Source organism: Molothrus ater, chromosome 23 (genome assembly GCF_012460135.2).
Source record: "Molothrus ater isolate BHLD 08-10-18 breed brown headed cowbird chromosome 23, BPBGC_Mater_1.1, whole genome shotgun sequence".
NCBI classification, from domain to species: Eukaryota; Metazoa; Chordata; class Aves; order Passeriformes; family Icteridae; genus Molothrus; species Molothrus ater.
In genome coordinates, this window is record NC_050500.2 from 3,372,626 (window position 1) to 3,399,160 (window position 26,535).

Here is a 26,535-nt window from a genome sequence, read left to right on the forward strand (position 1 = left end):
TGTGCTCGTCCTTGGCACTGGTGGCAGCTACACTCCAGAACCTGCGGCTCCCAGCCCTGTGAAGCATCCCAGAGCAGCCTGGTCTTGGGAAGTGGGGTGTAACAGGATATCACTGGGATGCTTCCACAGGTACCTGTGGAAGGGAGTACCCTTACCCAGGTGCTCCTTCTCTGGATGCCCCCACAATCCTTGTACAGTCCCCTTTTTCCAGCTGGGACCATCCCAAGTGTTCCCCAGCTCATCCTGCTAAAGCACCAGCCCTGTGCCAGAGGGTCCAGCCCTGATTCTTCCCTCCCCAGGCATCCTGGCCTTCCTCCCCTCCTCTCCTTCACACCCTGGGTATCCCAGCCTGCCTCCCCTCCTCTTCTTCACTCCCCAGAGATCCCAGCCTACCTCCCCTCCTCTTCTTCACACCCTGGGGATCCCAGCCTGCCTCCCCCTATCACTCCCCACTCAGCACCTGCTCTCCCCTCCCGGCCAGGTGGGGACCGAGTTCACCACCATCCTGTACAACTTCATGTGCAACAGCAGCTGCGTGGGAGGGATGAACAGGAGGCCCATCCTCATCATCATCACCCTGGAGACGAGAGAGTGAGTGGCTGTGGGAGCAGGGTTGGGCATCCCGCCCATCGTGGGAGGGCTGGGGAAGGAACCCTCCCTTGCAGGGAGCTTCCCCAGGTGTCAGAACTCAGTGCATCCCTCTGGGTGTCCAGAGTTGCCGAGGACCCCGTCAGGGGGCTCAGAGACCCTGGCACCCAGCCCAGAACACCTGGGGATTTGATTTTGACCCTTGGAGCAAGTTGCCAACTTTGTATGAGGACGTGAAAGTCACACAGGTTTGAATGCTGTAATAATAAAAGTATCACAGGGTGAAAATGTAGATTTTAGGATTTTTGGTATGGGGGTTATGGGGACAAGATGGAGGAACTTGGGCATGTCCAGCCTTTCTTCTTCTTCTTCTTGTTCTCCATTTTCTGCAGTGATGTTGGCACTTTGGGATTGGTTTAGAGTAGAAGTGCACTGTCTAACATAGGTGATGGGTATTGGGAGTTAAGTGTAAATATGTTAAATCTAGTTTATAGTATAAAAGGACAACACCGCCTCGGGGGCGGTCAGAGTGCCTGTGGCTGCCCTGCTGAGCAGATCTCGGCTGGGCAGGAAGAAAATTTTATAGATAAGAATTAATAAACAGCCTCAAGACGGAAAAGTGAAGAGTCCAGACTCGTTCTTCAGCCGCACGGGCCGAAGCAGAGACACCCTGCACATCTCAGGGCAGCAAATATCAAACAGCAACCTGAGACCCAGGGAACGGGATGGGGCAGCCCCAGCTCTTAGCACAGCAATGCTCCCCTCTGCCAGCTTGGACAGGGGCTGGCATGGAGGGACCAGGGACTGGTCAGCTGGAGCCTTCCTCTGCCCCCAGCTGCTCAGGGGCTCGCTGAGGGTCGCTGATGTGGTTCCTGCCCTTCCCAAGGGGAAGCAGGGCCACTGATTGTGCTGTTCTCCCAGCGGCCAGGTCCTGGGGAGGAGATCCTTCGAGGGGCGGATCTGTGCCTGTCCCGGCAGGGATAGGAAAGCTGATGAGGATCATTTCCGAGAGCAGCAAGCCCTGAACGAGAGCACGGCCAAGAATGGCAACGCCAACAAGCGCAGTGAGTGCCCTGACAGGGCTGGGGGGCTCCAAAAATCCCTGTGCTCCACAAGTCTGGGCTCAAATCCACACTCAGGGATGATGCTTTGACTTTCCTCCACTAAATCTCATAAATTGGACTCCACCCCTCTCCTCGTAGAGCCCAAAGATGCCTGGGCATGGCTCTCATGGCCAGATATGTTTATTTATTATTGACAATAACAAAGGGACACACCCATGCCAGGCCTCAAGGGAATGGTTTTAGCATCCTGCACAGCTTGAGGTACTCCCTGCCATGTCCTGTCTCCCATGACTGTTACAGATATCTTTTATGAAAAATCTTTTCTTTAGGATTTTTCCTCCTGAGAAGCTGAGAGGCCTCAGGAACAAAATGTAACCAATGGTTATCTGCTGCTGTGGAATGCAACAGGTGCATCCATGATTGGGCTCATGTGGTTGTTTCTAACTAATGGCCAATCACAGCCCAGCTGGCTTGGACAGAGGGTCTTTGTTATCATTCCTTCCTATTCTATTCTTAGCTAGCCTTCTGATGAAATCCTTTCTTCTATTCTTTTAGTATAGTTTTAATATATATCATAAAATAATAAATCAAACCCTCTGAAACATAAAGTCAGATCCTCGTCTCTTCCCTCTTCACAGGGGTCTTCCCTCCTAAGACCCCTGTGAACACGGTTACACACGACTATATCTATTCTCTTCCCCCCTCTTTCCAGCCTTCAAGCAGAGCCCCCAGGGCATCCCAGCGCTGGGCACTGGCATTAAGAAACGGAGGCATGGGGAGGAGGAGGTGTACTACGTGCCTGTAAGTGTGGGTGAGCTGCAATGGGGTCAGAAAGCCATTTGGGACAGCGGTGGCATTGTCCCCTCTGCCAGAAGCACCTTGGGGAGGGGATGTCAGGCAGGTTGGGGCTGCACAGGCTCCTGTAGGACAGCAGGGGCCTTGGGAATAGGAGCAAAAGCATCCATGGACAAACGTGTCCAAGGGATTGAGGCATCCCAAACAGTCCCTGGCCACAGTGACAGCCAGTCTGGGTGGAAAAAAGGGAGAATGAGGAATTGGCCACGTGGGATGGGAATAAAGCAAAGTCCTGTCTTGTTCCCTCCTCCAGGTGCGAGGCAGGGAGAACTTTGAGATCCTGATGAAGATAAAGGAGAGCCTGGAGCTGGTGGAGCTGGTCCCACAGCAGCTGGTGGATTCCTACCGGCAGCAGCAGCAGCAGCTCCATCAGAGGCAGTGAGTCCTGCCCCAGCCCCTGAGACCCCCAAAACTCCATGAGACCCCCACAGTCCCTGAGACCCTCACAGACCCTGAGACCTCCACAGGCCCTGAGACCTCCATAGGCCCTGAGACCCTCACAGACCCTGAGACCTCCACAGGCCCTGAGACCTTCACAGCCCCTGAGACCCCCACAGCCCCTGAGAATTTCACAGGCCCTGAGACCTTCACAGACCCTGAGACCCCTCACAGCCCCTGAGACCCCCACAGCCCCTGAGACTGTCAGAGCACATGAGACCCCCAAAGTCCCAGAGACCCTCTCAGCTCCCAAGACCCTCCCAATCCCTGAGACACCCACAGTCCCTGAGAACCTCCCAGTCCTCCAGGCCCCTGCAGCCTCCTGAGACCCTCACAGTTCCTGGGACCCCCACAGTCCCTGAGACCCCTAAAGCCCCCTCAGGCCCCTGCAGCCCCTTGAGACCCCCACAGCCCCTGGGGCTCCTACAGCCCCCCAGGCCCCTGCAGCCCCTTGAGACCCCCACAGCCCCTGAGCACCCTTGCTAGGGAGGCTGGATGGGCTGGGACCGAGCTCCAGACAGAGCAGGACAGCTCCACCCTACCCACCCCAGTCTGACCAGAGTGTTCCCTCCCCAAACAGGAGCCAGCTGCAGACTCCTTCCTCCTACGGCCCCGTCCTTTCCCCCATGAACAAAGTCCACGGAGGAGGAATCAACAAGCTGCCCTCTGTGAACCAGCTGGTGGGACAGCCTGCCCAGCACGGCTCCAGCTCTGCACCCAGCCTGGGCCCCATGGGTACGTCCTCTGCCAGCAGGCTGGGATCTCCCTGCCCAGGAGTGGGGGTTATTATCGAGTTCTTGATTTCCCTGTTGGGGGAAACCCTCCTGGAGCAGTTCTGTGTCAGGAAAAGGAGATGCACTGGATTTTTTCAGTCTTCAGCTAGTTGTTTATTATTATCGTATCAAAACTTGAGCACACCATCTACACCAGACTTTGCACACAAGAAAAGCACTGCAAAATGGCTACAGATGTACAGTTTCAAGGTCTTTTAAAGTTGCCCCATCCAATTAACTTTTAAATTGCACTTTATTTTTACCTATCTACCAATAACTCATCCCTTGTCTGTCCACGTAACCTAAAACTGCAGCTTTCCTTGACCAATCACCCTGTGCCACCAACACTGCAGAAAATGGAGTAGATTAAGAAGAAGCAGCAGCTCAGGACAATGCCCTATCTTGCCTCCATCTACAACACACTAAAAATCCCAAAACCTAACTTTGTCACCCAAGTGACATGCTACACTAATCTTTCTAATCTATTTCACACTTTTGTAGACTCCAGTCTATCTTGAAGTCCTGGCAGCTTTCTCCATGGGTGAGGGTCAAAGCCAGTGCTTCTCTGGGGCTCAGAGCAGACAGAGAAATATTTCCTGTGCCCTGGGTTCCCACAGATTATCAGGTCTGGGTGGTGTCTAATGGGTGCATTTGTTGCCACTGCCCAGGACCTGGAATGCTGAACAGCCACCCCATGCAGAGCAATGGAGAAATGAACGGGGGCCACTCCTCCCAGTCCATGGTGTCGGGGTCCCACTGCACCCCCCCTCCGCCCTACAACGCCGACCCCAGCCTCGTCAGGTAGGGAAGGCACCTGGTGTCCTGTCTGTCTGTCCTCTGTTCCTTGCTGTGTCCCTCGCTCTAACCTTCCCATCTGTCTGGCAACTGGTCAGCTGGCCACTGGCCCCAACTGAGAAATCACTGCTGCTCCTCTCACCTGAGCAACCAAAGCCCGGCCACCAATCAGTCAGGAGCCCCCACTGCCCTCATACACCTCCCTAATCCCTGATCAATTAGAAATTAAGCACATCCTAAAGAGGGTCTTGTCCTACCTGTCCAACAGCACATAGCTTTATGAGCTTCCCCCTTCCCCTTCCAGCAACACCTGGAAATGGGTCCATGTGGCTTATTTCAGTCAGAAATGCATTAACAGCTCTGCAGGTTTTGAATGTTTTGGCCTTTAAAAAGACCACGGATGCTTTGACAGACCTTGGGCCAGCATCCACACAGGGCAGAGCCCGGGGCATGCCCTGATCCCCCTCCCCAGTAGCTTGAGCTCCCTCATATTATATGAGTTCCTGAGCCAAAATCTCAGACAATCAGGAGAAAAACATGTGTAGTTTAGGAACGAACTCAACCCCACACTGTGCTTTGACCTTAGTGCCAGTGGAGCACCCATGGAGCTCTCCACGTCCCCCACCTGACATGGTCTGTCCCACAGAGATGGGACACAGCTGTTGTTCATGAGAACTTAATGCCACTTTATTTTCCAAACTTTCTCTGCAGTTTTTTAACAGGATTGGGGTGTCCAAACTGCATCGACTATTTCACCTCACAAGGGTTACAGAATATTTACCACCTGCAGAACCTATCCATAGAGGTAAATGCTTTGGGGAGATCTGTTCTTACCACTTGTTTCCCACAGCTGTTGGTCTGAAAAGCAAAGCCAAATGTGTTTTGGAGGAAGGGAAACCTGTGCCCCAACCCCTCACAGAGAACACATGTTCCCAGGATTGATGCTTGTCATTCCTGCCCCCTTGCTGGTCCTTTGGAGGTATCTATTGCTCAGGCCTTGATAAAAATCACAACCAGTCCCAAAAAACCACAACCAATCTCAGCTGCTTCCTCCAGACTCTCAGAAACAACAGAGATCAAAGATCCCCAGGCCAGAGCTCAGGGAGATTTTCCTCCTAACACAGAGAACACAGCTGAGGTGCTCAGGGGAACACACCCCATATCCCACAGAGCCAGCAGGGACACCCCACAGCAGCTCAGGGAGGTTTAATCTGGTCTCGCCTCTTCCCCTGCTAATCTTTAGAATGAAAGAGGCTGAAGTCTTGAATGAAATAGCCCAGGTCAGGCAAAAGCTGTCAGAAGAAGCATGGAGGGGATGCTGGAAATGCCTGTGTGTGCCCAGAGCATCATCCTCTGCTGCTGCCACACTCTGGTGCTGGTACCAGGGTCAGCACTGGAGCTATTCCCCAGCCCATCAGAGAAACAAGAAAAAGGAAAACAAAAACTAATCCTGGAACGCTTTGATCCATGGAAAACCCTGTAAATCCCCGAGCTGGTGTTTTGACTGAGACAGAGCTCCTGCCCGACCCTGTTTTGACCTTGTTTTGCCCCAGGCAGGTGTAGCAGTGTCTCTACCTGGCAGCTGCAGCATCCCGCAGGAGAGACGATGATTTGTCACTGGTGGCTGGGGCCAGTTGTGTAACCTGAGCCTGGTTCTGGACCATTTGCTGAACTAACTCCATGACTGCCTGTCAGCTGTCCACGGGAACATTTAGGAATGGCCAAAACTTGTGTCAGGGCAGAGCTGTGTGTCTGAGTCGTTTGTAGCTACTAATTGCATACTCACTGTCTGCTCCAGTTAACGCTCCCGTGAGTCTCTGTGCTGGCATTAACACGGACCCCTGGCAGCTCCCCCCTGTGCTGGTGTGTGTCCTGGCACATGTCCCCAGCCTGAGGTCAGTGTCATGTCATGTCCTCAGTGCTGGAGGCTGGTGCTGCTCCAGCCTCCTGGGCCAGGACCAGAGCAGAGGCCATCCCAGGTGCACAGCCACGAGGATGCTCCACACGCTGCTCTGCAACCTGTGTTCAAGGGGAATGGTCCCTTCCTTCCCTCCCATTTCCACATCAGTTTGATGTGAACCCTTCCCAAAACAACAAAAATCTCCAACATGCACACCTGCAGTTACTTGGTTGCAAACGAGAAATAACCCAGGGTGTGGTGGTGTTCGCAGGGGTCCCAGGACGAGGGAAGAGATGAGAATCTTGACTCCATGTTTCAGAAGGCTGATTTATTATTTTATGATATATATTATATTAAAAGAAAATTATATACTAAAACTATACTAAAAGAATAAAAGAAAAGATTTCATCAGAAGGCTAGCAAGGAATAGAAAGGAATGATAATAAAATCATGTGACTGAACAGAGAGTCCGAGACAGCTTGACTGTGATTGGTCATTAATTAAAAACAACCACATGAGACCAATCAAAGACACACCTGTTGTGTTCCACGGCAGCAGGTAATTATTGTTTACATATCATTTCTGAGGCCTCTTCTCAAGAGCTTCTCAGGAGAAAAAATCCTGGCACAAGGATTTTTCATAAAACGTGTCTGCGACACCCAGGGGATGCATCCATGGCCGTGGGTGCACCATGATGGACCCACAGCTATGGCGGGAGGTCCAGCTCTGCTCTCTTGGGCATTGCACCCATGTGTCCCCCCAAATACATAATCTGGGGCTCTCTCCTGGATATAACAAACTTATGCATCTCTGTAGTGCTCAGCTTGGCTTTGGGGACAGATGGACACAGAAGTCCCATGCTCTGTGATGCCCAGGGGGTTCTGGTTGTCCACCCTTAACGTCCCCTGAGACCCCTGAACCTGAGGGAAGGACCCTTGGCCATGGCAGGAGGTCCAGCTCTGCTCTGTTGGGCATTGCCCCCACGTGTCCTCCCCAAAAGCATAACCTGGGGCTCTCTCCTGCTGGTCCAGTGCCATTCTGCTGGCCGTGCCCTGAGCAGCGTTGTCCTTGCAGGATCTCGCAGCACTGAAGATCCCGGAGCAGTACCGCATGATCATCTGGCGGGGTCTGCAGGAGCTTAAGCAGAGCCATGACTACAGCGCCCAGCAGCTGATCCGCTCCAGCAGCAGCAGCAACGCCTCCACCATCTCCATCGGCAGCTCGGGCGAGCTGCAGCGGCAGCGGGTGATGGAGGCCGTGCATTTCCGCGTGCGCCACACCATCACCATCCCCAACCGCGGCACCGCCGACGACTGGGCCGACTTCGGCTTCGACCTCCCGGACTGCAAATCCCGCAAACAGTCCATAAAGGAGGAGTTCACGGAGGGAGAGATCAACTGAGGGGCTCCAGAGGTGGCAGCGAGACACCAGCGGGGTGACGAGACCCCCCCACCCCTCAAAAATGTGTTTGCAGCCTTGGGCACCTGGAGAAGTTTAAGTTTGTTATATCCAGGGGAACTGCGGGCCCTGAGCCAGGCAGGAGGTGCCTGCCTGGGGAGGAAACTGGAGGTGAGGAGGAGGAGGAGGAAGGAAAGGAGGGCAGCCGAGCCAGCTCAGCAGACAGAGCGGGGTTTCTGCCTGCCCACGGCACAGGAGGCACTGTGTGGTTTGTGTTTTCCTGGAGCATCCCTGCATCCAGCAGTGTAAGGACAGCACATTTTTCTCATCCCTGCTCGCCATCCGTGTTCTTCATGGTGTCCCAAACTGAGAGGGCTTTGGCACTGCAACAGACTCAGCCCTGACCTGTGCAGGCATTGCCAGGGACTGGTGTGAAGCCACATCCTGCTTTTCCATGGACTGCCAAATGCACCCCTTCCCTCAGCCCTCAGTAGAGCCAGAAAGATCCTGTTTGTCCATTACCAATGTGTTCTTGTACTTAAAGGTTGGTGTATATAAACAGAATGTACATACAGTAAACTCGTTGTGCTGTAAGGAGAGAGAAAGATTTATTTTCATGTAAGCTATAAAAATTGATACTGACTCCTGAGACACCGCAGTGTCAAGTAAATTAATTCCATGTTGTAGCATGTAAACATGCAGACAATCCTGTCTCCAGCCTTATCTGTTCAAAACTCAGTTTTTTCCCTCCTCTGAGTCTCTTGCATGCAGTTGTGGAAAAGCCAGTGATTGTCCTGGGAAGCCAGAGGTCTGGATAATCCTTCCCTGCTCCCTTGGGGAGTTTTGTTGACAGGTCAGACCTGACAAGCTGGAATGTCATGGTGTAAATTCCATCTTTTTGGAGCACAGCATGGACTGGCTGCCTAATTCTCTTCTGTTCCTTGTAATTTTCCCCAGCTGCAATTTCTCTGTTGATTCAGACTGGGAAAAAAGCCTTCACAGAAAGCAAGGACACAAATAGGTGTGTTCCCTCCCTGATTGTTTATTCCCTACACTTTTGGGAAGACAATGTCCCACAAGTCTTGGAAAGGCACTGGAAGTCTCAGGAGCTGCTGCTGTGGGAGGGAGGGCAGGGAGCTGCTGCATCTGCCCCCTCAGCCCTGGGTCACTGGAGATTTTGGGCAGCCTGAGGGAACCTGCACAGAGATGACGCTGCCCAGCCCATTCCCACTGCTGCACTCTCCCTCTGGAGGCCTCCAAAGGCAGCCTTGCACCTGCTTCCCACCACCCCCAGGCTGGGGAAGGGGCTGGATACCCTTCCCAAAGCCCTGGACCCTCTAAGCAAGAGCAGAGAGCTGAAATCCCAGCAGGGCTCACCTGAGATGTGACTTCTCCTCCAGGCAGGCAGTGGCTGCTCCCTCTGCAGGGGGGACAGGAGTGTGACCACTGCATGTGCTGCACCCACAGCCCTGGGATGGGACCCTCCTCCAAGGCCCTGTCTGGGTGTCCCACAGCAGCTCGGAGCCTTCAGCACACAGAGATTGCCTCTTGTCCCTCCTCTCCCTCAGGGACTGGTGAGCTGCAGGTGCAGTCACCACCCCTGAGGCCATCCCACCCCTCACACCACAGGGATTGGGAACCTTTAGGACTGGGAGCTCCCCTGGTGTGGCTGACAGTGATCTGTGTCCCCAGGAAATGGCTCAGTAAAGCACTTTAATGCTTTAAAGCTTTTGCAACAACCACTCACATTTCCAGAGTTCCCAGGGCTGTTCCCAGCAGTATTAATGGATCACTCTGTGATAGGAATTGTATTTTTTGTAATGTTATCTTTGGAAAATGTGTTATTTTTATAGATGTGGTTACTCTTTTTTGTTTTGGGTTGTTTTTCTGTTGTTTGGTTGTTTTGGGTTTTTTTTTGTAACACAATAAAAGCACATGTGGGAATTCTTGCATCTAAAAATTAAAACTGGACAGAAAGTGCCCTCTTAACCCAGAGTAAACCTTCAACTGTAGGACCTCAAAAGGCCTAAAGCTACTGAAACAAAAAAGAAACCCACCATTATGTACTAATTTGCTACAGCAAGAACAGAGAGGCAAAAACCAGCTTCTGGACACATAATTTTTTTCTTCTTAATAAATGGCTAAAAAATAGTGAATGGAATGGAGAACAAGCATTAAGACACAGTTTTTCTGAGCTTGAAAAATTACACTGTTAAAAACAATTTCCCAAAAAGAACACAAATTTCACCATTATTTCTAGTTTTAGGAGTATATATTCCACAGGTAGGAATTGGAAATTGATTGAACTAAAGGTTCTTGCAAGAAGTTTATAAACTTAATGCCTTGAAATGGAACAAGTCAAGAATGTTGTTGTAATTCAATAATACAAAAAAAAAAAAAAAAAAAAAGAAGAAAAAAAAAGAAAGGTTTCAAAATATCTTGAAAACTGGCATGTGACAGCCAGACAGGAACAGTCAGAGCCTCACATCTGCAGAGAGCTCCACACACGACAAAGGCCCAAAGCTCCTGGCAGACACTGACTGGCCTGTGGCTCTGCCTTCTGCTGGGGTCTGTGTCCCAGACAGGATCATGCAATCCCAGACAGGTTTGTTTGGAAGGAACCTTAAAGCTCATCCCATCCCACCCCTGGCATGGCAGGGACACCTTCCACTATCCCAGCTTGCTCCAAGCCCTGTCCAGGCTGGCCTTGAACACTTCCAGCGATGGGGCAGCCACAGCTTCTCTGGGAAATCCATTCCAGCCCCTCACCAACCTCCAAGGGAAGAAGCTCTTCCATATATCCAATCTAAACATACTCACAGATGCTCCTGTGAGCATTAAATGCTTTTTTGAGCATTAAATCACCTCCCTTGTGGCACTGCCGGGAAGGCGCCTGCTTGTGACTTCTCCTCCAGGCAGGCAGTGGCTGTTCCCTCTCCAAGGGGAGACTTCTCCCTCATCCCAGATACTGGTGGTCCTCCACTACCCTGCCTGGCCCAAGGAGCATTACTCTTCTCCCAGGAAAACAGAGCTCTGTGGCCAGCAGCACCCTCCAGGAGGAAAAACCACCTGGATGAAACCACACGGAATTTCCTGCAGGCTCTGGCTGACATGGTGGGAACCCTGCCCCGCCCCAGCAACGAGTGCTCCTGGTTCAGAACTGCCTCTGTCTGCTGGGTATTCCCAGTGGGAACACCAAAACCACCATCCAGGCTTCTGTTGAGGCCACTGGGTGGGAGTGGCTGTCACACAAGCTCAGCCTTGACCCCAGGCGGATCCGTGGCACTGCTGTGCAAGTCCACGGCAGATCCATTCCTCCAGGACTGCTCGGCTGCTGCAGCGACCTGGATGGTCCAGAGGAGCTGCTCCTTGGTCACCACGGGGGGCTCCTGGCCTGTGGGACAGCAACAAAGCACTGGATGAAACCCATGGTCCCCTGTGAGCACAGATCCCCCCACAGCACTGGGGCCGCAAGACTTAAAACATTTCAACCCCTCCTCCTGCCCTGGCAATGCAGCCACAACAACTGAAATACTGCTGAATAAAAATAGCTTGGACTAGATGATCTTCAAAGCTTCTTCCTACCCAAGCCGCTCCATGATTCTGTGATTTTTATCCTTTCAGGGCACCCAGGACTCTGGCTGAGGATAGTGTGGATCATCAAAGCCTCTTCCCACCCAAGCCATTCCATGATTCTGTGATTTTCATCCCTTCTGGGCAGCCAGAACTCTGACTGAGGATAGTGTGGGCTAGATGATCTTCAAAGCCTCTTCTCACCCAAGCCATTCCATGATTCTGTGATTTTCATCCCTTCTGGGCAGTCAGGACTCTGGCTGAGGATAGTGTGGGCTAGATGATCTTCAAAGCCTCTTCCCACCCAAGCCACTCCATGATTCTGTGATTTTCATCCCTTCTGGGCAGCCAGGATTCTGGCTGAGAATCTCTTGGCTGTCACAAACAGCAGTAAGGTCCAAGGGAGTTTCCCCTCCCAACTCTCATTTCTTAAACCCAGCACAGAGTTTCAGATCATCATTCCCCACCCATCTCCATGACCTGACACAGTGCATCCCTAAGAAAGCCAACCCAAAGCAACACCAGCCATCCATTTAAGCCTTGTCCCACCTTTCAGGGCTCTCAGGAAGTGCCGGAAGAGCTCCCTGTAGGCATCTCTGTAGCGCTCAGCTTGGCTTTGGGGACAGATGGACACAGAAGTCCCATGCTCTGTGATGCCCAGGGGGTTCTGGTTGTCCACCCTTAACGTCCCCTGAGACCCATGAACCTGAGAGAAGGAGCAAAACAGGGAGGAAAGAATATTTTGAAGTTATCACATTTTCAATCTCACACACTTGGCCAGGTTAGAGAAGCCCTGGTTTGTAAAACCAAGACAAAAGTAGGTTCTGAAATGAGGAGTCACACCTGCCCCAGCCCTGGAATGGCTCAGACACAACAGAAACACCATGGATCTGCTGTAGTACAATGGCTTCCACTTCTGTGATACCTCACCTGAGCAAAGCCCCTTTTATAAGGGCCTAACAGAAATTCCTCCCAAGACCAGCCCCCATAGCTGTAATTATTCATTACTGTAGGAATTTACACTTTTCTTCCCCTTTCATATGCAGGACTCCTGCTACACAGCTGAGACCACCCTGGAAAGGACAAAGGAAATCTGCACAATTTCAGCCTCAGGAGAGCTGACACCAGTTCCTGCTCTGGTATGATTCATGCAGCTCTTAACACCACATAATGCATGGGACAGAGAGAAAATTTGGGTGAGAAAAGAGAAAGTGGATTGTAGATTGAAAAAGGACTGCTGCTGAGGCAACAGCCAAACAAAACAGATGTGGCACTTAAAGCTCTGCTCTGGGTGACAAGGTGGGGATTGGTGACAGGTTGGATTTGATGATCCTGGAGGTCTTTTCCAACCTCAATGATTCTGTAATAGAGGGGCTTTGGGAAATGTGCTGCAGGCACACTCAGAGGAGTCAAAACAGACTTGACTGAGCAGCAGGGCCCCACCTCCAGCCGCTGGTCACAGCTCCTGGTGCAGTGCTGGCTGATGTCCAGGGTGACAATGGCTCCGCTGGGGAACTTCATGCTGATGGTGACCATGTCCACATCCCTCAGGCAGCCCATGTCTGGGGACAAAACAGGCCTGGCTCACCCCAGAAACAGCAAACCAGCACATCCTAGAGCTACAAACTGCTGTTCTTCCTTTGGGAGGTGACACTGGCTTTGTGACAGCTTCCCACAGCACCCCAGCTGCTTCACCAGCATTCCTGATGGAACACAGGCAGCTCTGCAGGAACACACAGCCCCAGGCCCAACTCCACCCTCCCAGCCTGCAGCTCTCTAATGAGGGCACCCACCTGTGCTTCCAGGAACAGGCAACTTCCAGCACGTTGCTGGAGCAGACAGAGGGTACAGAACCCTCCTGGAGGGCTCTTGTTTGCTGCACTTCAATGCTGTGCCATGCAAGAGAGTGTTGCATCCTGCCCCTCCTCACCCCAGCCAGCCAAGCTTGGCAGCTGCTGCAATTACCTTAATTAAAACTCTGCATTTCCATTTCAAAAACGGCACCTTCCACATTTTAGGGTTCGTTTAAATGAGTGTGGTAACCCAGAGTGTGCACATCAACCCAACATGACCCAGAGCAAAGGCACAGCTGTGTGCTGGGATCCACAGGGAAGGGCCAGAGAAAGCAGAGAATGAACATTTCATTGACATTTTTGTGAGCTCAAACCTTAGCTCAGTTATCTTCTGTACTCTGGTTCCAAATCTGGTGTCCTGCAGAGTCATGTTCAATGATAACTCCACTTCAACTGCTTCACATCAGCAGGAGATTCACCAGATTCAGAGATCTTCACCAAATACCCCCAAGGAACCTGCCTTATGTTCCACCAGCCTGTTTATTCAGCTGCTCCATGATGGAACAATTGTCATGGCTATAATGCTCTCATTCCTTCTTTCTTGCTAGTTTTAACCTTGAAGTCCAGAGGTACCCAATAAACTATCAAAAGAAAGACTCATTCTTACCTGCACAGAAGGCATGGCCCAGGGAAAATATTGTATCTGGCACACTCTCTCCCAACAACAAACTGATAATATCTATGTCATGCACGGCAGCATTGTAAAAAATTCCACCTGGAAGAAGCAAAACTGGGCATTAATGTCTCCATATTGAAACCCACAGCTAATTCATATTTCTGAACTGCACAGAGATGGTATAAAAAGCCCCCACAGTGAAGAAACTAATACTAAAGGGACAAAAAAATGCACAGAAGTGAAGTTTGGTAAAGAAAACACTCCTCAAAAAACTCTCCTCCCCATGGATCTTAAGGCTATACAAATTCAGGGGAATTCCCACAGAAGGCAGAGACATTTCCAGAACAGGTTCTGGATCAACCTGGTCTGGTTAAGGTGTCTCTGCCCATGGCAGGGGGTGGAACAGATGAGCTCAAATGTCCTTTCCCAGCCAAACCATTCCATGACTCTGAGTGAAGCCCAGACTCTTCAGCAGGGAGCTGCTGGGTACCTGAGGCTTTCAGCAGGCTCAGAGAGGCTGCAGGATAGAGGCTGCTGATGGTTGATACCCGGTGGATCCTGCCCAGGGCCCGGCTCTCCCGCACCTTCTTGTACAGGAACTGCAGGGCTGGGTCAAAGCGCCTTCCAAGAGAAACAAGGATGAGGTTGTTAGGAAAATGAATCCACAAACATCAGAGGTTTATGTCCAAAAAGGAGACTGAGGAGTCCTTTTTACTTTATTTTTATAAAGGGAGAGGCCATGGGGCATTCCCTTGGGATCTCTCCAATTTTTGGAGGATGCAGCCTCCCTTTTTATCCCAATTTCCCTGCCACATTTCCCTTCTCTCTGTCCCCATTGGCTGAGGTACTTGAGAGGCACAGACTTCCTAATACACCTGATACCAAAGATTTCCCTCAAATGTATAACCCTCCCTTTTCATTTTTAATTCTTATGGAATTTAGGGGTTTTTCTTCCCCATTGTTTCTTTCATCTTTCAATGTCTAATTTCGTTTATCAGCAAACCTAAAGTTTATTTGTAAAAGCAAATATCTTTTTCCATTCATCAATCAGTGGAATCCTTCCCATTGTTTCTTTTTATCTCCCAGTGCTGGTTTTATCTACCAGCAGACCCACAGCTTGTTTGGAAAGACAAATCCACTGTTCCTCTCAAGGTGAAACCAAGCTGATTTGAGGACCAAGTCAGGAAAGCCTGAGGAATCAGTGCTGCTTCCAGACATGGGATTTTATAAAAAATAAATCACAGGAAAACCACTGGTCTTACTTGTAGAACCCACACACGAGTGGCCTCCCACACCTGTCGGCCTCATCAAAACAGGCTTCTGCTGTCTGTCTGTCCAAGCTGGGCAGCCCCTCACAGAACACACCTTTACCTGTGCAAAACAGGACACACACGGGGCTCAGGGGAGACACAGCTGCACAAAACACCTTGATCTTGAAGCAACAGCTCGTTACATTTCTGGTTTTGATGGCATTTATCCCCTTCTGCCTGCCTGCTGTGGTTTCAGCTGTCCCAGACCCCAGGAGTGGGACTGTTTTGGTGATAGCTTTCCTGTGAGTCCTGGTGGGATTTTAGGATGAGACACTGCCCAGTCATACAGGGACCAGCATAGCACAAACCCCACTGGTGTCCAGCCATTAACATCAGCAGGGATCTCAGACACTTTAATTGCACAGTTTGAGAGCCTGCACAGCTCCAGGGCTGCTGCTGAAACACAAACACACTCACAAGTGCACATCAACGGGCACAGGGAAAAGCTGAATGTGCAGCTGCTCCTCTCACCTGCTCGTAAGGCATCTCTTACCATCTCAGGGGCTTTGTCAGGTGGAGAACAAATAATGGCTCCAGAAACTCTGCAGGAATCAAGAGAGATCTTCAGTAAGAACAAGGTTTTCACTAGATCAAACAATGCTCAAAAGCTCTATTTGGTAACAGTTTAAAAAACCTAAAACCCCATTGCTCTGGAAGAGCCAGCTGGGTTATAGAAGGAACTCGGTGCCTGCTTCAAGGATGAAATGTAGTGACACACATAGATTAAAATCACAAGTGGCACAAAGGAATTGCATTGCTTTTCCTGTGTCTTCAAGGAGAAAGTCTTTTAAATGTTTCCTTTAAAAAGGATTTAAATCCTGACAGTTATCACACACACAGAAATCCAAAGTATTTATGTGGTAGAGCTGCTGATCAATGCATCTTAGCTTCCTGTGATTCTTTATTTGCTAGTATCAAATCTGCCTTTCCTAAAAGCTCTGCCTTTTGCTCCTGCAATATTTTAGACCTGACAGCAACAGCACTTTAGTGATGTTACAGTTGTTCAGTTCAATCTAAAGCAAAATGCCACAATCCTCCCACAATTTACACCAACCCTCGCTTATCTCAGAGCTCCAAGAGCCACCAAACTCAGCTGACTGCTCTGAAACAGAGAAATTGGCAGGAAGCAGGGAAGCTGCCATTTACTATTGCTCTGTGGGAATGCAGGAAAATGTTTGGTTTTTTTAAATTTCTTAACAAAACTGCCTGTACCTAAACACCTCCAAGTTTCCATTAATCTGGGGCCCAGTTAAGCTGCTCAGAGACCCCTGAAGGACCTATGGGTAGGTAACAAAAGGGGCCCTCACTCCCACACAGATGGCCAGAGGCACAGTCTGGGGCTGCTGCAGAGTTTCCCAGAGGAGAAGGCAAGGCTGGTATGGAGCCCCCCGCCCTGAGAAGAGCCACATCCAAGAGCTGGTGGAGCTGGTGAACAGAGGGACAGTCTGGGGCTGCTGCAGAGTTTCCAGAGGGGAAGGCAAGGCTTGTGTGGAAGCCCCCGCGCTGGTCAGTACCGCGGGTCGCTGAGCGCGATGGTGGCCTCCTGCTGCTGCAGCACCCTGGCGCCAGCTGGGACCTTGGCCCCAAAGGCACGTTCCACCTCCTCCAGCTGATCCTCCACCACGTAGAGCAGGCAGCATCCAGCTTCCTCCAGCAGGCTTTGCAACAAGGCTGTGCTCACGAGCCCTGCGCCGAAGAGCACGAGGCCGACGCTGCTGCCACCATGGCATGAGGGGGGTGTCGGGCTGTTGGAGGCATCAGGTGCGGGCTCACTTTGGCCAAGAGGTGCAATCCTGGTGTGGAAGGTGGCCAGCGGTGAGGGGTGGCTGGCAGAGGTGGAGGGTGTTGGGTCATCCCTGTGTGTGGTGGGGAGGGGGTGGTGGGGAACCAGCAGCTTGTGGTAGGAGGGTGGGGAGGGGACCATGCTGTAGCCAGTGCTGGATCCAGTGGTGATGAGGAAGGAGGGATGGGAGAGCAGGGAGGGCACGTCGAGTGGCAGGGGCAGGCTCAGGCTCAGGCTGGAGTCGGGACCTGCAGAGCTGAGGAGACAGAGATCAGAGGATCAGAGAATATCCTGAGCTGGAAGGGACCCACAAGGATCATCAAATCCAACTCTTGAGAAGAACACCCTGCATAAGAACACCTCAAGAATGTCACCATATGTCTGAGGATGCTGTCCAAACGCTTCCTGAGTGGGGTCAGGTGAGACAGATAATTAAAGAATCATTAAAATTGGACAAGATTTCCAAGATCATCAGGGCAAACCTTTGACTGAGCATCTCCTTGTCAATTAAACCACACCACTAAGTGCCACCCACAGCTCCCTCAGACACTCCTCATAGCACTGACTCCCCAGCCCCTTCCCCAGCTCCATGCCCTTCTCTGGCCACGCTCCAGCCCCTCAATGTCTGTTTTGTAGTGAGGAACAGAACTGGGCATGGCACTTGAGGGGCCTCAGCAGTGCCCAGCACAGGGGGACAAGCACTAGTCCAGCTGGGCACACTGTTCTGGGGTCGGTCGGGTGAGACTGAAATGGGGTGGGTGAGGCAGAGAAGGGCAGGATGAGCCCGAGCAAGGCTCGGTGAGGCTGAGATGGAGCGGGTGAGGCAGGGAAGGGCAGGATGAACCCGAGCAGGGGTCGGTCGGGTGAGACTGAATGAGGCAGGGAAAGGCCGGGTGAGCCCGAGCAGCGGTGTGTCCCTCACCGGAGCCCCGGGGCGCGCAGCCCGAGCTGCCGGAGCAGGCGGCGGTTGCGGCAGTGGCGGCCCGAGCTGAGGTGCTCCAGGATGCGGTCGCGGCGCACCCTCAGGGGCAGCTGGCACGGCGTGCACAACAGCGTCTCCACGGCGCCCGCCGGGCCCGGCCCCGCCGGCTCCCGCCGCACCGACAGCTCCGAGAACTCGGCCGCGTAGTCGTGCAGCGTCTTCCTCCTCCGCCCCATGGCCCGGCCCCGCTGACTCGGAAGCGGAAGGCCCGCCCGCCTCACGCCGTTGCCCGGCAGCGGCCCCGCTCCGAGCCCCGCGGTGCAGGACAGACCTCGGCCCGGCCCGGCCGCAGCCCCAGCCCCGGGCGATGGAAGCCGATGATTCGCAGGGAGCAGAGCTCGCCGAAACCATGGGACAGCTCCGGCAGGAGCTGCGGAAAGCCAAGGATGACCACAAGATGGCCATAGGTACCGCGGGAGGTGCCCAGAGCACGCCTTTACCTGCCTAGGTCTCATTCAGTTCGGCTGCTTTCACTTTGGAAACATTGCAGGGTGTCGCTCACAGGCTGAAAAGCCGCTTGTTTTGAAAACACTTTTTTTTCTCCCCTTGGAAGTGAAGAACACGAGAAAACCAGCAGAGAAAGCGCTGAGCAGAGTGGCAAAGCAGGGGTCGAGGTGCTCACTCTGCGTGTCCCCAGAGCAGCGCCCACCTCAAAGCCAGGCCGTTTAATACACATGGAATAACAGAATGGTTTGGGTTGGAGGGACCTTAAAAATCACCCAGTGCCACCCCGTGCCATGGGCAGGGACACCTTCCACTATCCCAGGTTGCTCCAAGCCCTGTCCAACCTGGCCTTGGACACTTCTAGGGATCCAGGGGCAGCCACAGCTTCTCTGGAAAACCTGTGCCAGGCGTAGCCACCCTCACAGGGAAGAATTTTTTCCATATATCCACTCTAACCCTATTCTCTATTAGTGTGAAGCCATTCCCTCCTGTCCTGTCACTCCAGCACCTTGTGAACAGTCTCTGTTGTCAGCTCCTTGTGGCACTGGAAGGCCACAATTAGTCACACTGAAGTGAAACCACCTTTTCTTCTCCAGGCTGTACAAACCCACATCCCACAAACCACATTATCACCCAGAACTACTGTGATGCAGCATTAATGTGACCCAAGTCTGGTCCCAGACTGTTCCCACAGTGGCTTTGCTTATGCTCACCTGAAAAAAGCAGCCACAGGGCGTTCAGCAGGGATTTGCTTTGCTAACAGAATACTCTCCCACTTCACAGGTGCCATCTCTTCCTTGCAAAGACAGATGGAGATCCAAGAATCCGAGCTTCGGAGAATCAGATCGAAAAGGAATTGCTCCAGAAGCAGCTCAGAGAGAGAGAAGTCCAGCTCCAAGCTGTGTCTGACAAGGTGTGGCCCAAGAGCATGGTGGCCATGGCTAGCAGGAGACATGGCAGCTGGGAATTTGGGATTTTTGCAACATTCCCTCTCTCATAGGCAGGAGGGTCACCTGTGGCTGTGAAACTGAAGTGTACAACATTCTCCTTCCAGTTTTGCAGCCTTACAGAAGAACAGAGGCAGGAAGAAGCAGTGGTGATGATGGAGGAGGAGAACCAAAACCTTCAAGAGGTGAATTTGAACAAAGCCTCTACAGAAAAGTCTGGTGTTTGCTGCTTCACTGGGCTGGTTTTAGGGCTGGTGGAGTTTGGCATATAAAACCCACTTAACCCAAGTAGTTTTAGAGAAAACACTAAATAATAACAGCTACCACTACTGGTGAGATTGTCAGTCCAGAGATTCTGCCCAGGAAACATTTGGACCAAATAGTGGGAAAATAAGGTGAAACTTGCTCACTTTCTTCTCCCCAGTGACAGCTGGATTCCTGTATCTGCTCAGGTTGTTGCAGAACAGGAATTCCAGCTGGCTGAGCAGAACAAGCTCATCAGTGAGTTACAGGGGACAATCAGCCAGCTGCAGGCTGAGGTTGGGACCACCCGCCTCCACCTCCTGGAGCAGAAACAGGCCCAGAAGGAGACCCAGAGCCAGTTTGAGGCACTGCAGCACACAGAGCTGCAAACCAGAGTGGCACTGGAGCTCATCAGCAGCAAGGTAAGTGTGGCCTCTTTCACCTCAGAGCCCTGTCTCCCTCTTGGGACACACCTGGGAATCTCAATCCATTTGCTCCCTAGTGTGGAGCAGGCAGCTCTTGTGCCACTTAAAAAGAAAAGAGACCTCAAATACCAGAAACTCTGGAGAAAGGTGAGTTCAGGTCAGGTTTCTAACATCCTTCCAGACCCAAGGTAACAAGAACCACCCTAAAGTCATCTCCTGGTGCCAGGGGAAGAGCCTTGGCCCACCCAGACCCACATAATCACCACAGCACTTTCAGTGAAGCCCAAACTGCCTGTAATTTGACATAAACACTTCACAGTCTCTGTAGATCAGTGCAAATGCACATTAAGCCTGAACACACCTGCTCTCCTCTTTTATCCAAAGTTTGAAAGGTATAGAAACAAAATAATCCAGGCTACGTTCAGCGTGGAGGGCATCCAGGACCCCCAGGGCGAGCTCACGGATGATGAACTGCTGGAGGCAATGCAGGTATGTGGCTCTCCCAGACAGCTTCCAGCAGCCAGGAAGGGACTGCTGAGGTAAGAGGACACTTTGCAGTGCTGCTCCCAGCCTGCCCACCTCTTCACACATGGCTGATTTTCAGAAAATCTTTAACGAGCGGACGGAGTTCCAGCAGATGCTGAAGAACAAGAGCAGCAGGACGTCACTGCTCAGCAGCAACAGCAGCACAGCATCACCAGCAAGGAGAAGGAAATCCTCCAGGATGGAAAAGCTCTGATGGCTGAGCCAGAACCCATCACCAGCCTCAGGTTCTGGGCTCTCAGCTCGGAGCAGGTGCCTTACAAGAAATTAAACTCTTTTTACTGACACCAAGTTCTGTTGGAGTATCTGATTCAATTGTTTCAGCCAACTCAGAGCACAAGTCACTGGAAGTCCTTGGTCTGTAGTAACACTTGACTTCCCAGAGAAGCCTGAAGCACAAGGATGGCTTGGCTACAAGCAGCTGGGCAGTGTGTAATTCCCATTTTTGCCTTGGGAAGTTTCTAAGTGACATAACATCCCCCAATGCCAGAACGAGGGACAGTGCCAGGGCTGCAAAAGCTGTTTTATTTTTCCATTCCATGTCCAAGTCCCAACATGGGGATGTATTTGACATAGCAGCAATTCAGTTAGAGCTCTGAGATATCATTTTTACCAGAAAAGAGTCATGGGGGTCACCCTGGCTTAGGGAGAGGTGTGAGTGCCCACCAGTGCTCACCCACACATATAGGTCACCCAGAGACTGCCAAACAAGAACTGCTCCAACTGCCTATATTTTGGAAGGTAAAAATATGTGGGTGAGGCAGAAAGCTCCAGGAGGGTCACTCTGGGCATCAGTGCCTGTACTCTGGGGGGACAGGGAGTTCAGCAGTGTCAGCTGGAGGCAGCTCTGAATAGACCTAAACCCCCTCAGCAAAAACAAAGCCAGTGCTCGCCCACAGTGACTCTCTGGGCACACACAAGGTCACCACAATTCCCACAGGGATGGAGGATGGCCCTGAAATGCACTGGGACACACAAACCCTCAACAAATCCCTTAAAAATGGAAGCTGTGCTCATGTCTGAACACAAAAACCGTCACTTTAAAATGCATCCCTCAAGTTCTGACAGCAATTAAATGCTTCTGACAGCAACTAAATGTTCACAGTTACTCCAGATAAAATTCTGCAGAACAAGATGTCAGCAAAGTGCTTTGGCATTCTGGCTCCAGGTTGTACCCAGCAGAGGACCTCAATTCCACACTGTCAATTAACTGCATTTCTCTGCTGCCATAATAATGATCCAGATGAAACACCAGGAGGAAAAAGTGATCTTGCAGAAAAATGTGACTGTGCTTGTTTTAAACATTGCAATGATTTTCTCTACTGCATTCTGACATCCAACAGCTTCTCTGCCTTCAGCCCATGTTTGAAGATGCTGCTCTTTTGCACAGGCCTAACATGGATGATGTCTGTTAAGGATGAAAATCCCAATTCTCCTTGCTGTAGCTCATCAAACTCTGCAGCCATTGCTTTCCCAGCAGGATGCTCCACATCTTTTCTTTAATAACCCATCTCACTGTGCATAAGTTGTGTTGTTGAATAAATGTAAAAAACCCCAAATAAAGGCAATGGAATCCTCTCTCAGCTCAGGCACCTGCTAACGGATCACAGTCAGCAGAGAGGACACTGTGGCCAGGTCTGTTTTGGAAGGATAAAGTACTTTCAAGTTCCCATCCGTGTCCACCACTCGCACCTGCTCCACCACCAAGGGCAGGTTCAAATTCCCTAGTCCACAGGGAGCATCTGATTCCACATCTGAACCAGAGCCTTCCTTGTTCTCCAAGGCAGATCTGTTCAGCTCTGCAATTTTCTGCAAAGCAAAGTACAGAGAACAACATCAATTCTGTGGCAGGGAACAAAGAGAGGGAGTAACAATACTACAAAAATACAAATCAGCTTCTGTGTTCTTCCCAATGCATGTGAGCAATGACACATTTGGCAGGAGCCCCCCCAGGAACAGAAGAATATTTTCCTGAACTCCCTACCAGGATAAGGGTGTCCATCACATCCTTGCAGATCTGTAAACTGGTATCACTCGTCACTTCCAGAAACAGGTCCCGGGTCTCTTTTCTAATCTGTAAGAGTTTCAGAGATGAAGCAAGTCAGGAGTAAGAGCAGCTTATCCACAGCCCCCTGGACACGTCCCAGCACACAGAGCTGAAGGCTTTCACTCTGTTTAATCAGGGGCAAGGCTCTGCTGTTCTTTACAAATCAAAAGCCATATTATTGCCCTTCCAAAGCTTTTGCACAGGCAGGCTGGTGTTTTGGAACAGATTTCCAGAGGTAAAACTGTAACTCCCAGATCCCTCTCAGTCTGACAGCAGAGCCCATATAAACTGTAAGAGTTTATACTTGGACTACAAGCACAAGGTTCACAGAACTGTATGCCTTTGAGTTAAACATCTCACAATAGAAAGAAACACTGCTTAATTATTGATGTATTTCCATGATTGGGAAGTACCTTTGTTTTCTCACTATTGGTTATTGGTGGGAAGGAAATCACAGCACCTTCAGCATCCACCAGGCACGGGTAGTTGTCTTTGCCATCCAGCAGCTGCAGGTACCTGCCAGGAGAAACAAAGCAGCAAGAAGTGAGCAACTGAGAGAGCAGCTGGACACAAGGGCAGGAAATAGTGACAAAAAGGAATCAGTGTGTGATCTCAGCACAGGGCAGGGCCACACACTGCCTTACAGCCCATCTGCTGCTACGTCAAGTCTTCCTCATCCCCGATTCCCTCAGCTCACAGCATGTGCACCACACACCCTTCAATCCTCTCTGCTTCCCTTCTATCTGCTGTTCCGAACACATCTGTCACATCCCCAGTGGAGTCACCGAAATGTACGTGGGAAAACCACAACAAGGCGCTGACCTGTGCAGCCCAGAGACGTTCTGACGCTTCTTCTGCTTCCGCTGCTCCTCAGCCTCCAGCTGCAGCTGGCGGAGAAGATCCTTTGCCTTGATCTCCTTCCGACCCAGGGGCGTGATCTGCACCACGCGGGAAAACAAAACATTTTAACTGAATTTCACTCAAACACCAGGGTTACAACACTCCCCTGTAAGCAAGTCAATAATTAAACAATATTCCTGCATGTTGTCATGCCTTTTTCACCACGGAAATACTTTCCATTTCACATGGACTGCTGTAACACCCACTTGAAAAACAGGCTCAGCCGCTAGTACTAAACCAAGCACCTGGTACAGCAGGACAGCAAGGAAATCAGAACATCTAAAGTTCCTGGAGTTTGTTTTCTAGGTTCTATGAGGTAAGAAAGCACCCTTAAGCCCTACCTTGAGCTCATCAGGAGGCTGAACATCATATGTCAGAGGAGCTTTGACCAGCTGCAAGTCGTGGGTGGCAATGGTGGCCACTGTGCGCTTCTCACAGATGTCCTCGTGCAGCTTGGTCTGAAACATAAAGGATGCCATCAAAATAGATCAAAAAGGCAATATGATTTATCCCTTCCATGTGCAGATTCTTCTGTATTTAATGTTGGCAGCACTACCAGCCAGGTGACTAAAACAGAGCCCTTCCCTTCATCTGCATCTCTGTTACAGCCCAAATGCAAGGGTAGCAAAGCCTGACAACATGTGACATGTTTTTTCTACAGGGAAACCAAATTTTAAGTCAGAAAGCAATCCCAAATACTCAAGCCTTGTAACCTGAAAGCAGCTCCCACCTGCCACCCAAGGGACAGGTGAGCAGCAGGCCCAGGAACAGGCCTGTGGGCAGGATACCTCAGTCAGAAAGCTGGGTGTGTACCATGGTTTTAATGGATCAGGGAAGCTAGAGCCAATCCAAGGGATCTCTACACATGGACACAGGGTTATTTTTAGCTTTTAACAGGTTCCACAGTACTAACAAGCTCCCGTTACAGTCACAACGCAAATGTGAGCGCGTCCATTGCCCTCATGGCAATACCTGAGCTCTGATGGGTCCTTCCCAAAAACAGTTCTGTTGATTTTGGACAGACTAGGCATGTGCTGCTGGCAGGGACAACTCACCCTGTACCCTCGCACCTGCTGAGTGAGGAGCTCACCTTAAGTTTCCAAACTCATCTGCTGGAAGAGGCCTACAACAGTCTATTTCCAACTCTGCCAGCAACATTCCCATTCCAAATGAGTACCACGAGGCTCCACCTGTTACCTGCATGGTCAGGAACCTCTTGAGAGCATTTCCCGGCTTTAAGTTCACTCCTTTCAGCACACAGCACACGATGAAGGCTCGCACATCCTTGACACCCGGGCTCACTTTGACCACCAAAGGCTGCTGGGTTCTCAGAGACGTGCAGAACCTTCACCAGCAGCTTGCTCGCCTCTTCCACCTCATCCTGCTCCCCATCCCCACTGTCCTTCTTCTGCTGCTTCTCCCTCTTCTTCTTCCTGACGTCCTCTCTGCCACTCTCAGCCTTCCCCTTCCCACGTCCCCCGGCCCGTAGGTACTCCAGAATGGCCTTCGTCTGGCACCCATTGACCATCTTCTCCAGCCGCTTGTCCCTCAGCTGGTTGCCCCTGAAGTTGGCCTCCTTCAGGCGGGGGCAGTCGGCCAGCGCGGCGGGCAGCTCCCGCAGCTGGTTGTTGGCCACGTCCAGGCTCTGGAAGAGACAGAGATGGGACAGTCAGGGGTCAGAGACAGGGACGCTCTGGAGAACAGAGATGGGACGGTCAGGGGTGCGCGATGGGGACGCTCTGGAGGTGACAGAGATGGGACAGTCAGGGGTGCCCACGGGGACGCTCTGGAAGTGACAGAGATGGGACGGTCAGGGGTGCGCGATGGGGACGCTCTGGAGAAACAGAGATGGGACGGTCAGGGGTGCGCGATGGGGACGCTCTGGAGGAACAGAGATGGGACAGTCAGGGGTGCCCCACGGGGACGCTCTGGAAGTGACAGAGATGGGATGGTCAGGGGTGCGCAATGGGGACGCTCTGGAGAAACAGAGATGGGACGGTCAGGGGTGCGCGATGGGGATGCTCTGGAGGTGACAGAGATGGGACGGTCAGGGGTGCGCGATGGGGACGCTCTGGAGAAACAGAGATGGGACGGTCAGGGGTGCGCGATGGGGACGCTCTGGAGGAAGAGAGATGGGACGGTCAGGGCTGCGCGATGGGGACGCTCTGGAGGAGACAGAGATGGGACGGTCAGGGGTGCGCGGCGGGGAACCGTGCGGGGCGGCGGGCTCGGCTCCCACCTTGAGCGCCGGCAGCGCCGCGATGTCCGCGCCCAGCTCGGCCACCTCGTTGTCGGCCGCGTCCAGCCGGCTGAGCAGCGGGAAGGGCGCGGGCGGCCCCTCGGGAGGCAGGAGCCCTCCGGGCAGCGCTCGCAGCCGGTTCCCGGACAGCAGCAGCTCCTGCAGCTGCGGCGCGGCGCGGCAGAGCCCCGGGCCCAGCTCCCGCAGCCGGTTCGCGCTCAGGTTGAGGCTGCGCAGCTGCGGGAAGGCCGGGGCCGCGTCCTCCGCGCCACCGCCTGTCCCTCCGAGCGCGGCGGGCAGCGCCTCCAGCCCGTTCCCGGACAGGTCGAGCAGGCGGAGCGCGGGCAGGGGCCCGCCCAGCCCCGCGCCCAGCCCGGCCGGGCCCAGCGCGTTGCGGCTCAGCACCAGCGTGTGCAGCGCGGGCAGCGCGGCCGCCACGCCCGGGCCGAGCTCCCGCAGCGCCGCGCAGCCGCTCAGCTCCAGCGACTGCAGCAGCGGCAGCGCCAGCAGCGCCTCCGGCAGCCGCCCGCCGCCCGCCGCCACCCGCTCCGCCACCGCCGCGCCCGCCAGCGACAGCTCCCGCCGCCGCTCCCGCGCCGCCGCCTCCAGCTCCGGCCACGGCCCGGCCGCCGCCGCCGCCGCCATCGCGCCCCGAGCCCGCCCGGCGCCGCCGCCGCTGTCCAAGGGCCGCCCCCGGCTCGGTCCCGCCCTCGGGGAGGGTCCGGCCGCCAGCCGAACCCGCGGCGGGAACTCGGCAGCACGGGGTGGTATCGCTGCTCCTGGATGCAGTGATACCTTCAACAAGGGCAAAACACGGGA

At 52.5% G+C, this 26,535-nt stretch overlaps 4 protein-coding genes across 5 annotated transcripts in view; 2 read left to right on the forward strand and 2 right to left on the reverse strand.

Annotated features, from left to right (window-relative positions):
• TP73 (tumor protein p73) overlaps nt 1-9,749 on the forward strand; it is a 35,518-nt gene extending 25,769 nt beyond the window's left edge. For both annotated transcript variants that reach the window (XM_036396405.2, XM_036396406.2), the window contains 8 exons: nt 482-591; nt 1,510-1,652; nt 2,365-2,453; nt 2,761-2,885; nt 3,526-3,680; nt 4,387-4,519; nt 5,225-5,318; nt 7,488-9,749. In XM_036396405.2, the coding sequence (XP_036252298.1) occupies nt 482-591; nt 1,510-1,652; nt 2,365-2,453; nt 2,761-2,885; nt 3,526-3,680; nt 4,387-4,519; nt 5,225-5,318; nt 7,488-7,814 (1,176 nt within the window). In that variant the 3' untranslated portion in view covers nt 7,815-9,749. The remainder of the gene's footprint in view (nt 1-481; nt 592-1,509; nt 1,653-2,364; nt 2,454-2,760; nt 2,886-3,525; nt 3,681-4,386; nt 4,520-5,224; nt 5,319-7,487) is intronic.
• Nucleotides 9,750-10,243: 494 nt separating this feature from the next.
• Nucleotides 10,244-18,314, reverse strand: LOC118695028 (myo-inositol 2-dehydrogenase-like). Its single transcript, XM_036396408.2, has 9 exons — nt 17,869-18,314; nt 16,678-17,202; nt 15,635-15,705; nt 15,116-15,224; nt 14,344-14,474; nt 13,845-13,952; nt 12,828-12,946; nt 11,934-12,090; nt 10,244-11,205 (listed from the first exon to the last, which is right to left on the reverse strand). The coding sequence occupies exons 1-9, from the start codon at nt 18,102-18,104 to the stop codon at nt 11,057-11,059; spliced, it is 1,605 nt and encodes a 534-aa protein (XP_036252301.1). The 5' UTR covers nt 18,105-18,314; the 3' UTR covers nt 10,244-11,056.
• On the forward strand, nt 18,166-20,821 carry CCDC27 (coiled-coil domain containing 27). Its single transcript, XM_036396412.2, has 6 exons — nt 18,166-18,335; nt 19,156-19,285; nt 19,427-19,504; nt 19,772-19,984; nt 20,372-20,476; nt 20,592-20,821. The coding sequence occupies exons 3-6, from the start codon at nt 19,472-19,474 to the stop codon at nt 20,724-20,726; spliced, it is 486 nt and encodes a 161-aa protein (XP_036252305.1). The 5' UTR covers nt 18,166-18,335; nt 19,156-19,285; nt 19,427-19,471; the 3' UTR covers nt 20,727-20,821.
• On the reverse strand, nt 20,265-26,361 carry LRRC47 (leucine rich repeat containing 47). Its single transcript, XM_036396407.1, is given in 8 exon segments — nt 20,265-22,339; nt 22,515-22,604; nt 22,991-23,093; nt 23,400-23,515; nt 23,819-23,935; nt 24,675-24,794; nt 24,796-25,122; nt 25,717-26,361. Coding segments are annotated over 8 exon segments (1,731 nt in total). The 3' UTR covers nt 20,265-22,126.
• Between the last annotated feature and the right edge of the window lie 174 nt (nt 26,362-26,535).

Coding starts and splice junctions, on each gene's coding strand:
- CCDC27 (XM_036396412.2), top strand. CDS start 19,472: ATGATGGAGGAGGAGAACCAAAACCTTCAAGAG. Junction 19,505..19,771: donor AGAACCAAAACCTTCAAGAG/GTGAATTTGAAC, acceptor GTATCTGCTCAG/GTTGTTGCAGAACAGGAATT. Junction 19,985..20,371: donor TGGAGCTCATCAGCAGCAAG/GTAAGTGTGGCC, acceptor TTTTATCCAAAG/TTTGAAAGGTATAGAAACAA.
- LOC118695028 (XM_036396408.2), bottom strand. CDS start 18,104: ATGGGGCGGAGGAGGAAGACGCTGCACGACTACGCGGCCGAGTTCTCG. Junction 14,475..15,115: donor CTCGTGTGTGGGTTCTACAA/GTAAGACCAGTG, acceptor TTCTCTTGGAAG/GCGCTTTGACCCAGCCCTGC. Junction 11,206..11,933: donor CTTCCTGAGAGCCCTGAAAG/GTGGGACAAGGC, acceptor GCTGTCCCACAG/GCCAGGAGCCCCCCGTGGTG.